This window comes from Oryza sativa, chromosome 9, assembly GCF_034140825.1.
Source record: "Oryza sativa Japonica Group chromosome 9, ASM3414082v1".
In the NCBI taxonomy this organism is placed as follows: Eukaryota; Viridiplantae; Streptophyta; class Magnoliopsida; order Poales; family Poaceae; genus Oryza; species Oryza sativa.
In genome coordinates this window covers 20,206,041-20,218,441 of record NC_089043.1, presented here as the reverse complement: position 1 = coordinate 20,218,441, position 12,401 = coordinate 20,206,041, and the positions used below count along the sequence as shown (strand labels likewise).

Below are 12,401 nucleotides of genomic sequence, written 5' to 3'. Positions count from 1 at the left end.
TTGCTGATCGATATCAATGTGTGTGTGCATTCGCGTTGAGACAGAAGCGATAATCAACAGGCCACACAGTCTCTGCTGCTTGTGTCTCCGAGTGCAGCATGCGCAAGCTAGCATTGCATTATTATGATATCGATCGATCTCGCGTTCAGTAAATTAGTACTCCCTCCGTCCCACAATATAAAAGATTTTGAGTTTTTATTTGTAACGTTTGACCACTCGTTTTATTCAATTTTATTTTGCAAATATAAAAAAGAATAGTTGTGCTTAAAGTACTGTAGATAATAAAGTAAATCACAAATAAAATAAATAATAATTATAATTTTTTTTAATAAAACGAGTGATCAAAAGTTGCAAGCAAAAACTCAAAATCCCTTATATTATGGGACGGAGGGAGTAGTAAAAGAGAGCAAGGGAACATATAGGGGCTGTGTTTAGTTCACATAAAAATTGGAAGTTTGGTTGAAATTGAAACGATGTTATGGAAAAGTTGAAAGTTTGTGTGTGTAGAAAAGTTTTGATGTGATGGAAAAGTTGGAAGTTTGAAGAAAAACTTTGGAAATAAACACGTCTATACCTATATATCGTCGATTGTACCGATGACGTTGAATTTCACTGTTTGAAAGTTAACCGGAGAGGATTCACCGAACCTGCAAACCTATTATTGCTCCGATATACTATGTCAGATCGATGCAGTCATATGCATGCACTTCATATATGCACCGAGCCTAATACGCGTAGTACATATCAGGGACAGTTCCAACAAACAACGAATCCATCACGGCCAGGACGAGGATACGATTTTCCCCAATTTTACTGCAAATAAATCTCTTGTATCCAGGCGTCTAGCGTTTGTCCTGAACCCATGAGATGATTGATGCTATCTGAAACGAGGAGCAAGCGTCCAGTTAATCCAGTGGATGGGCCAGCAAGTATTTTCAACCACCCTGGGGGAAATTCTCAGCTGGTTCCTTCTATACGATCCAATTAAATGGCGAAAGAACATCAGGAAAAAAGATAAAGTACTTTATCACTACTTAAAAATAACTTTTTTTATCATGTCAAAATCTATTTTTCACCCAGAGATGTCAGTGAAAATAATGATTTTTCCATGCGGTGGTGCATCCGCACGCGAAATCCCTTTTTCGCATGCGGTTGCTTATGTTGTCCACCTAAAAATAAAAAAAAATAAAACCCACCCAAAAGTCGAAACCCGAAATCCTATCCCCGCCGCCCCCCACTCCTTCGCTGGCATCGGTGGATCCCACGTCCACTGGCCGTCTGAGCTCGCCGCCGCCTCGTAACCTCCGGCCATCGGGACCGATCCAAGAACTCGAGGGACCAAGGCAGGAGAGGCACTGGGATCGATGCGGTTGGGGGCCGAGCCCGCTGCCACCCAAGCTCACCTCTACCACAGTCGTCCGAGCCCATGGCTGATAGATCCGCCGCCCCGTGTCCTCCGGTCGTCGGGATCGAAGAAGATGAGGGAGAGAGGGAGGAGAAGCGACGGGATCTGTGCAATCGGAGGCCAAGCCCACCATCGCCTGATCTCGCCGCAGCCCTCGTCAATGCCGCCGTTGCCCGAGCCCTTTGGTTGAGCCCTTGTTGACGCCGCTCCTACTGTCACCCGAGCCCACCACCGCTCCTGCCGTCCGTCGAGCCCACAAACCCGAGTAGAAAGTTAGAGATGCGGGGTGAAGTTGAAGAGAGAAGGGATAGAAAAATGAGTGGGGAGAGAGAAAGGTGAGAAGATAAGGATGGGGACTTGAAAATTTTTTAAAGTGCTGAGAGGAAATAGAAGAGAGAGGTCAGACTTGTAGGGGGGCCTCTTAAAGACCCGCTTGTGAAAATGCATTTTCACATGTGGCTCTTGAACTGACCCTCGGGAGAACGATTTTTGCAGGCGAGAGTAGTTTTGGCCCGCCTACAAGTTAAAAGGGGTTTCATCCAGAAAAATTAATTTTGTAGTAGTGTATGGTGCCAATAACATTGATATGTATGTCTGATAAATGTTATATTCACACGTAGAATAATTAGAAGTTTCATGTGTTATTTACATCTTATAATCGAAAAAAGTACTAGATTAGACACAAATTACTACTATGGATCTACACATAAGTTGTGTCTAATTAATCTAATACTAGGGTTCTATATTATATTTTTACAAGTGAGGGAATATCTTACACCCATATATAATAATGTATTGCGGCTTGTTCTTTGGGTCCTACTTGAGATAAGGTAAAAAAAGATTGATTGCGACCACTTATTAAAAAATAGTATCTCTATCCTATAAAAAGGTTTTTTTTGGAACTATAAAAAGTTTTTCAGTTTACGGATACAACGTTTGACTTTTCGTCTTATTTTAGAAAATGATTATGATTAACTTTTTTTTATTGTTATTAGATGATAAGATATGAATAGTAATTTATGTGTGATTAATTTTTTAAATAAGACGGATGGTTAAACATTGAATACAGAAACTGAAAAATAAACTTATTTTGAAATGGAGGAGTAGTACTTTTGCGAATTTAAACATAGATAGCCATATTCTGTTTGTAAGTTGTGACCCCTCAATCATATTGATAGTCCTTTGTAACACAATGCACTGTTTGACGACTAAGACTAGAAAGATATTCACCATTATACCATGATTATTATCTCGTGAGTTGCGACATACTCAATTTAAATATTGAGATCTGGACATCATGGAGTCCCACGTAGTTTGCGCATACACACACACACGTTAATATGAATTATCTAAAAAAATATACCCTAATATGTGTACAGATATGGGCCAGCTAACACGATGTAAAGTTTGATGACTAAGGCCTTGTTTAATTCGTGAAAAGAAAATTTTTGGGTGTCACATCGGATATTTGACTGGATATCGGAAGAGGTTTTTGGACACGAATAAAAAAAATAATTTCATAACTCGCCTGGAATCAGCGAGATAAATTTATTAAGACTAATTAATCCGTCATTAGCACATATGGGTTAATGTAGCACTTATGGCTAATCATTCACTAATTAGGCTCAAAAGATTCGTCTCGCGATTTTCATGCAAACTGTGCAATTAGTTTTTCATTTTATATATATTTAATATTCTATGCATATTTCTAAAGATTTGATGTGATGTTTTAAGGAAAGATGTGATGTTTTAAGGAAAAAAACTAGGAACTAAACAAGAGGCCTAAGACTATAACTACTGTTCGTAATAATTCAGTGATCTGGACACATGTGGGCTACTGTACCGAGAGGATCTACCTATAGTTTTCACTGTTATGAAAGTTGAATTAGTGGTGACGCTACAAGAGTACAGTGCAGACAACATGGTGGTTACATATATCAGTACTACTCCTGTACAATATATTAATTAATTGTGATTATAGATTCCATTGGATCCTTAGCGGATGTTAACCAGAAAGCTGTTGACGTGTGTTTGCCAAACATATGGATACTATAATACATTTTTTATAACACAAAAATATAATATAATGTTTCTTAATGATCATTTTCTGGCCCCAATGCCATGTGTCTCTACATAAGTTGGAAAGGACGTATAATGCGTGCGCGCGGCCACGCGGATAATATGCGTCGCATTGCCATGTAAAGATGCATATTACAGTCTCGTCTCTCAGCCATGTTATAACCAATTTGACCATGCATGGTTAGTAGGTTCCTCAAACTGTTTTTAGGTGATTATTACCACCCCACAAGTTTGACGGTTACCTGCGAGATATATCATGGCTTTAAAAACTAAGAAGATTACCGCACATAATAACCGCGATAACCGTGCGGTAACCGCACGGTTTTGTCACACTGTACCTATTGTTCCTTACCGGTTGAAGCCATGTGTGTGTCTATTATTTAGATTTAGGTGTGACTCTTGCTCCCAAGACAATTCCATCTTTTTATCTAAGATACCTTTACTTTTATCTTTTTATCTACCATCGGTTCCGTAAACCGATGAATTTTGTTCCTTCAAAATCTCTATCTATTTCTTACCTGCCCAATATGCTCCCTCCTTTCGGAGAGTAGCGTAAGACTTCTTAGGTTTGGGGAACCTGATCAAACTTCATCTTTGTATAGTTGGTTTTCCTTTTTTTTTAAAAAAATATATATTTCCTCTATTTCACAGTACAAGATTTGTTAGCATTGTCCATATTCATTTAGATGTTAATGACATATATATGTGTTTAGATTCATTACATCTATATGTATATGAGCAATGCTGGAAAGTCTCATGTACATTGTGAAACGGAGGGAGTATTTTTTTTATTAATGAGAGGTCTTGTGATTTTTTTTTCTAAACCTTGTTTTATACCGACAAGGTCAAAGATAAAGTTACTTTGAACAGGAGGGGATGCATATGTATCAGTCCCACTGACGAGACGCTGTTCATCTCGTCGACACTGCTAAATTGATTAATCAGCGAGAGGGAAGCAGCAGCAGCACACAACAGCAGCTATACCAGGCACACACAGTGTCTCCTCTGAACTTGAGCTTTTTTCATCGATCGATCGGTTTGCCAATTACTGATCGATGTGCTGACAGCATGCACCGATCGATCGATAATCATGGCCCTGTTTCTTTCATCACCAGTTTGCTTGTGTCACCAAGTGCAGTATGTGCATTCATTATGATAATATATATATTGATCTGAAAATTATAGTGAAAAGGGGAACATATATATGTACCAGAGAAGAAGCTAGCTACTGATGACACTGAATTTCTTTGTTTAAAGCTTCCGGCCGGTCGGAGAGGAGGATAATTCACCGAACCGGCAAACATATTATTGCTCCTACATATGTCAGATCGATGAAGTCATATTTGCACCTAGAACGTACATGTCAGGGAGTACTGTTCCAACAAAGCAACGAGCGACCGATTAATTCATCAAGGCCCCAGGATATGATGCGGCTGATCATGCATGATGCCCACTTTTACTGCTAATAAATCTCTTTGCATCGTCCAGGGCTTCCAGGCGTCTAGCGTTTGTCCTGAATTCTGATATGGTGATATATCTGAACCGTGGAGTAAGTGTTGATCAAACCACTACGAGGGAAGTTCTCTGGTTTGTTTCTATACAATCCAAATAGTTGCGAAAATACCAGGAAAAAAATATAGAAAACAAGCTTTATATGGTGTCAAAAAATTTCAGCTATATTGATTTGTATGCTTGATAAAGCTGTATGCACTCGTAGAATAATTGGAAGTACCATGTGCTATTTATATCTCAAACGCTTATAGCATAGAAGATCCGAAAAATTGCAGGACAAATAATATATGGGACCATATAAACCCGTGACACATTAGGGCACACTGTCAAATTGACACATAGTCACCCAACAGAAAATGTGACACGTAGTGGTTCACCCAACAAAAAAGACACAGACACAGACCTAGATGTGACAACGCATAAACATAGATTTATGTTTTGGTAAACGTAGATTTAAGTTTTTGAGCCACGTGATCATTGTTAGCCAAGCTAACCAAGTCTGTACATGAGTCTAGGATAAAGAAGATGAAATACTTAAGGTTAGGATATGAATTAATGCTTTGATTTGGTAAACTAGTGGACATTTTACATAACCAATGGCCATAAATAGAGAGCATAAGGCCGGGTAACTTACTGACTTTTATGCATGACTTTGGCATACTAATGCTAAAGTTAATACAGTATTAGAATTGTATTTGATGCATTTTGTTGATTCCATTTCTAAAAAAAATATTTGTATTTGCATAGAACTATGTCATCAATCTATAGCATTATAATAAATATGTACCCGCATGATTGATCGTGAATGACCGTCTCTTCTCTCGATTAACATGGTAATATAACTTATATTACGTAGTGAAAGTGGTGGCTTCTTCAATTAGCCTTTTTTTTCATTATAACTAGTTAGGTGCCCCGCGCAATTGCGCGGCTAGCACCCACAAAATTATCTATTTTTTACACATGATTCTACTTAAATTTTGATAAACAACAATCTTGTTGTCTTAGCGCTTTCGCAGGCCGAACCTTATCATCCTGGGTTTCTATTTTTATAGTGAAGTCACACATGTTGCAACCCTTACTCCTTATTACTTCCTTGCCACCTTTTTATTTGATTGCCCGACCTTCACGGAATCTATTCAACATCCTTAGAACATTTAAAAATTGAACCTTTATTTCCTAAAGTTTATTGTCTTGTCGGGTTTTGTTTCTATAATTTTTAGATGTCACGTCAAATGCCGTTACTGTACTCCTCTACGGCAAGCCAGCTGCCTCCCCTTTTTATTGGTTCCTCATACGTGCGCAGACACAGCTTCCTTTTGAAGTTTTACTTTGTTGCCAAACTAGGTGTTTGTTTTTGGAAATAGACCGAGTTATCCGGTGCGTGAAGCGGCATGGAGTCCGAATAGGTTAGGCGTGAATTATCCGGTTCGGTTACACGGTGTGGAGATCGTGCAGGCATCTTGATCACGCATCCTGTTATCTCTATATAAACTGAGCCACCACCTCCACACAACATAAGCAAAAACAATCTAGGATTCGCCTTCTTCTCTGTAATGCACCTTCGCTCGTATTCTACTCCATCCCGCCCGTCAGTGTACACCTGCGATCGGGAGAGCAAGTCTCCGGAACCTTTGCCTTCAACGTCTTGCACTGGGAGAAGACGCTTATAAGGTTTTTGGAAAGCACTTCGCGTAACTGCTCGTTGTTCGTGCACTATGGCTCATATTCATCTTCGTTCGGGTGCTACATGTTGACGTCAATACCTGTACCCTAAGTTGTTCCTCTTGTGCATGCTGCTTCGCCAAGCTGAATCTCTTCCGCGGCAGAAACAGAACCTTCGATACGTTCCTAAGATGTTTCACATATTTGATCCGTTCATATTTTAACCTTCTAGTTTACATGTCTAGATCATACGACGTGTGTCTACTAGTTTTCACATTTAATGTCATGATTTATTTATGTAATAAATTAATTTTACATGTGCTTATATTTCTAACATTTACAACTGGGTTAGGATTTCGCAAAGTGGACCGTGCGCTCAATGAATTGCTTGATCGTACAAATTGTGTCCATAGATGCAGGATTACCTCTAGTTCATCATTTTTCATGTCTGCGTATTTGAGGCTGAATTTGTGACCAGTTTACGCAAAACTATATCGGGGCTGGGGAGGAAGACAAGAGAGGAAGACTGAATATGAAGACCACTGTTTGTTCTTTTGGGAGAAGCTACTGCCGATGAACAATGAGTAACGCAGGCCGGAATGGACTTCAGAAATTCAGATATGTGTACATGTCTCATTAAATCTATCTGAATTCTGAAAGCCTGTGTGCTCCTAAAGTCGTAATTCTATCCAATGGATTCTTTCACTTGAGATGTCGTCGTTGAGTATGACTGGAGCTGTCAAGCTATAATTATAATTATAGAGTGATTTGGTGTGTAATAATTAAGCTAGCTAGCTTGGGCAAAAGGGTATAATTGGAGTCTCTTCATCGCACTTCCCAGGAGCTCAGCAATGGCGCTCGTTCATGCGTCAGATCGGTGGGTTCCTGACCTGATTGATCTGATCATGCGTAGACGGGAAAAAAACATGATCATGATAGCACAGCGTCCTACATATATATGTGATGCTTCTTAATTAATATTCAATGGAGAATTTCATTCAGTGAACAGAAGCATCGATCAGGCTTCTACACCAAAAAGAACATGGTAGCCAAAAACAACAATCGCACTACATGTAAAAGAAAAGAAAGGAAATGAGCATGTTGTTTGGTTAATTAATTAGCTAGCCCGTGTACTAATCCGTCGCTCCAAAGATATTGTAACGCTAAACCAATGAGACGTCAGATCTCTTTCCCTTGAAGTAAAGATCGATCAACAATTTTTGCCACCGGCATGTGGGGCCTAGATCAGACACCTGGTTCTTATCTTAGATCCAACCGCCGAGCAGTACTTGCACAGTAGATCTTAATTCTTTCTCCTCACAGGCCATGGCCCATTCAAGCATTCGGGGTCTAATTATCCCCAATTAATACAGCGGTACGTACGTAGGTTCATATATTTTTAATTAATGTCACAATATTTAACGACAGATGGTTAGATGTTAATTCTCTATTTTTGCCTGCACACGTCGTGGGCAATTCTGTACATGCTGTAGTGTAGATAAAATGCCCGTGCGTTACAACCGATAAACTAAAATTATAACAAATATAAAAATATTAGCTTATTAGGGTTTAGTTTATCATGATATGAGCGTTTAATAAAATATATTCCTAAAGAAATAAAAAAGTTCTAAAAAAAAGAAAAAAAAAGAACACATGAAGCGTGCCAGCCTGCTAGAGCATTCGCACGCATAACCCATAAAGCGCGGATGGCCCAATAGTCCTGTGGCTCGGGAAGGAAGTTATATGAATTTTTATAGTTTTTCAGCAGTTTTAAGTAATTAAAATGATACTATATATCTCAAAATAGAAAATACTTAAAATATTGTGAGAGAGAGAGAGAGAGAGAGAGATAAACTAATTTCAGATTGAGTGCGTGCGGCCTGGAAATGTCGCCGGTCCGACACGGGATCGATATGAGCTGTTCGTTTTGATGGACGGCTCAGATCGATTCCGAAACCATCAAAACCGCTGATGCCAAAAAACCCTTACCCTAATTTCACATTTTTCCCTCCCATCCCCCCACCGCGGGCCACCTCCCCTTCCCTCTCCCCACCGACGGCACCTCTCCTCTCACTACTGCGCTCCCTCTCCCCTCCCCACACTAGCATCACTGCACACCCTCCCTCGTACCCCTCCCCTACCGTCAGCCCCTTTCCTCCTCGTCGGGGTGCCGCCGCCGTCCCGCTCCTCGCCAGATCCGGCGGCTCGGGAACTAGCTCCTCCATGTTCCTCTCAGCATCTCTCTGGCACAGCGGCGGGTCGGCGGCTCCCCGCGAAGCGGTGGGTCGACGGATCCCCAGCGCAGAGGTGGGTTGACGGCTTCCAGGTGGCACGGCAGCTTAGGACCTGGCCCCCGAGCTCGCGACCTCCACAACAGGGAGATGGCGAGGAGTAGCGGCGACCTCCTGCTCACCCCTCCCTCTCCTGTCATTATCTCTTGTGTTAATTTTAATATTTTGGATGATTTTGTGATGATTCTGATTTAGATTAGGATTCTGTTTTTGAGTTTGATTATGATGATTTGGGATTTGGAGAGGTGCGCGCGACGTGGGCGGCGGACTAAGCCGGACGAAAATCCTCCTACCGGAAGCCTTACGAATTTTTTATTAGGTTTAGATATAGACATGTCTACTCATGCGACGATAAATAGTTATGACACTATATTATATTCGACCAATGGACAAATGAAATCTTTTGTCATTTTCATTCCCTTTAATTTGAAGCCTCTCTTTTCTCCCTCTCTGATCCCCCTACATGTGTTAATCCCCTCGCCCCCAGCGTTTTTTCCTTAATAAATTAGCGAGCGAGAGAGCTAGTAATACGTATCCCTCCTCGTGCATCTCTCTCACACACTCTCTCGCACAAACTACATCATTTGGGATTTGCTGCAGAAGCAGCAGCTAAGATAGCTAAGCTAAGCTAAGCTAGCCTCACTCCATGCTCACCACTTTCTCGGCTTTCTCCCAGGAGGGTAGAGGAGTAGCAGCTACTAGCGGTGGTGGTGGTCCTTTCACCGGGTGGTGCTCCTCCCGGCGGCGGCGGCCGGAGGCGCCGGCAGCCATGGATCGGTACAACGGCGGCGGCGGCGGCGGCGAGGAGGGGGATGAGCAGCTGGACCTCAACCTGTCGCTGCAGCCGTCGCAGGCGAACGAGCCGCCGGGGTACTTCACCTGCACCTACTGCGACAAGAAGTTCTACTCGTCGCAGGCGCTGGGCGGCCACCAGAACGCCCACAAGTTCGAGCGCAGCGTCGCCAAGCGCACCCGGGAGCTCGCCGCGGCGCGCCGCCAGCAGGCCGCCGACGAGGAGGCGCGGCGAGGGGCAGGGACCACCACCACCAGGGAGCCCACGGGCAATGCCTCGTCGTCGTACCAGAGGGCGTCGCCGCCGGCGGAGGCTCGCCGCCGGGACCTCCTCACCGACGACATCGACCTGTCCCTGAAGCTATGATCGATGATTAGTTAATTTTCTCGGCGCCGGCTCCGGCTGTGTGGCTGGATTCCTGCTTGTATATGTGTTCTTGTCACTGCTGGAAATCTCATATGATGATCAATGAAACGAAATTAATCTCATCTTAATTCGTCTCCTTTTCGTGTTGCTGGTTAATTTGCGAATTCATCAATGATTGAAACCAATTGTGTTCGCCCTTGCTATCTGGAGAGGCAACCGTCGGCGGCCGGTTTAATGATGAAATTTTTGACTGACACGGGGTTTAATTCGCATTTCTTTCTTCCATGAATGCTATATAATCTGAAGAGGCAACCATCGGCTGGCCTTTTCTTCCTTTTCATTTCAACAAATGCTCTCTTCATCTTACAAATTCAATCCATTGCAATAATTTTACATCAGAGCCTAGAAATGCAACCAGTTCTAAGGCAGGGTTTTTTCTCCTCCCAAAATCTCGGGAGTGCGCCCGAGATAGCGATATCATGCTAAATCTCGCAAAGAGAAATTCAAATTCTTGATAAATCATAATTTAATATAGAGAACTTAATTTTAAAATATAATGAGAATTGAATATAAGCAAATTTTCTAGCTAATCGGTGAAAATCTCGAGAGCGTCTCAATTGTGAGATCTCGTTGAGAAACTGACCGAACTGCAAGGGGAAGCTATATATCGCGGTGTACTAGTTTTACTGGTTTGTAATAGAATAGTGTACTGACTCAGCACCTTTTTATTAAAAAAAATACTGCCAGGCGGAGCCCAGTCAATTAAATTTGTTACTGGCTTAATTTACTGCACAGCTGTAAGGATAAAAAAGAAAAGAATAACCTCTGCTCGGACACACAGCTAGCAGAGGTAGCCATATAGCCAATGGATAGCTAAAGCCGGCCTCATCAATAATTCTTGCAACACCAAACCTGTGGACGATTTGGCGAGGTGCATGTGTGGTCCAGTTGTATGCCTTTCACCACGGCAAATGGCTAGGCTCATCTTGTCGCTGCTTAACGTTCTGTAGCCGTTCATAAACACACGTGACTAATTACCTTCCCTCTGTCGTTATTGGGACAGTGATACCAGCTGAATCACTGTGATATGTATATAATTTGAAGAATGATGGCAACAGGTGGTTGTGAGATGCTGTGTCTGGGGGCACACACACAAACTGGGGACATGTGGAGAAAATGGGGCATAATTAAATTCTCAATATTTAATTTTGTTTTTTGTGTATCTAGATTTTCATCTCGAAACTTCAAAGGCTAATTCAGTGGGCCGGGATGCAGACAAATACGTACTACCATGTTATTTCTCACTTGGTTCAGCTATACGAATTTTAACTTGAAGCTGATATGTGATTTTTAGCTTTTTAAACTAGTTCTAGGGGGGTTATGGGGGTGTTAAGATTCAGGGGTATAAAGTTTTGGCGTGTCTCATCGGGTATTATATAGGGTGTCACATGGGGTGTTCGGACACTAATAAAAAAACTAATTACAGAATCCTTCAGTAAACCGCGAGACGAATTAATTAAGCCTAATTAATCCGCCATTAGCAAATGTTTACTGTAGCACCACATTGTCAAATAATAGAAATTATGCTTAAAAGATTCGTCTCGCAAATTAGTTACAATCTGTGCAATTAGTTATTTTTGTAGCCTATATTTAATACTTCATGCAGGTGTTCAAACGTTCGATGTAACAGGGTGTAAAATTTTGTGGTGGGATCTAAATGCCCCCTATATTTGTTTCTTTCGTTGTCTTGTTTTTATTCCATGATTGCTAATGCTAAGAGCACACGTACAGGTGTGAAACATTACCAAAATCATTTTCAAAAATCGAACTTTAATACTCAAGATCGCTTTCGACTATGATGGGAGCTGAACCAAGCGCTCAGTATTTTCTTTTTCCCATTTAGACATCGATCGGTGGCGTTGTTGAATATGGCGTAATTCCACGTCGATGAAATATCTCTCTGAAGACTAGTAGCTTGCTGCAATGCTCTCCGCGACAGTTCAACGTTGCTGTCAGCAAACAGTGTTTCTGTATAGTGGCTCTACCATCCTCCTTTTTCATGCTGCTGGAAAGACTCCAGCCACAAGCACATGTGAGAATTTTTTTTTGTTTATTAATCTGATTAAGAAGTTGGTAATACAAGGAATAAAAGAGCATCTGATTTTATTTCAAGGTAGTTTGACGGTTTGGATGAGGATCTACCATTAATTTCCAGTATGCAAACTCATGAGGATTTGCCCCCCTTTTGCCTTCTCGCTGTTTGATGATATATGATTTGGCCTACCTTATCTTT

The 12,401-nt window shown here is 41.5% G+C and overlaps 1 protein-coding gene across 1 annotated transcript; it reads left to right on the top strand.

Annotated features, from left to right (window-relative positions):
• Positions 1–9,406: 9,406 nt before the first annotated feature.
• On the top strand, positions 9,407–10,230 carry LOC9267830 (zinc finger protein 2). The gene has a single exon (XM_015755825.3). It carries the CDS (start codon positions 9,596–9,598, stop codon positions 10,106–10,108), a length of 513 nt encoding a protein of 170 aa, XP_015611311.1. The 5' UTR covers positions 9,407–9,595; the 3' UTR covers positions 10,109–10,230.
• The last annotated feature ends 2,171 nt before the right edge of the window (positions 10,231–12,401 follow it).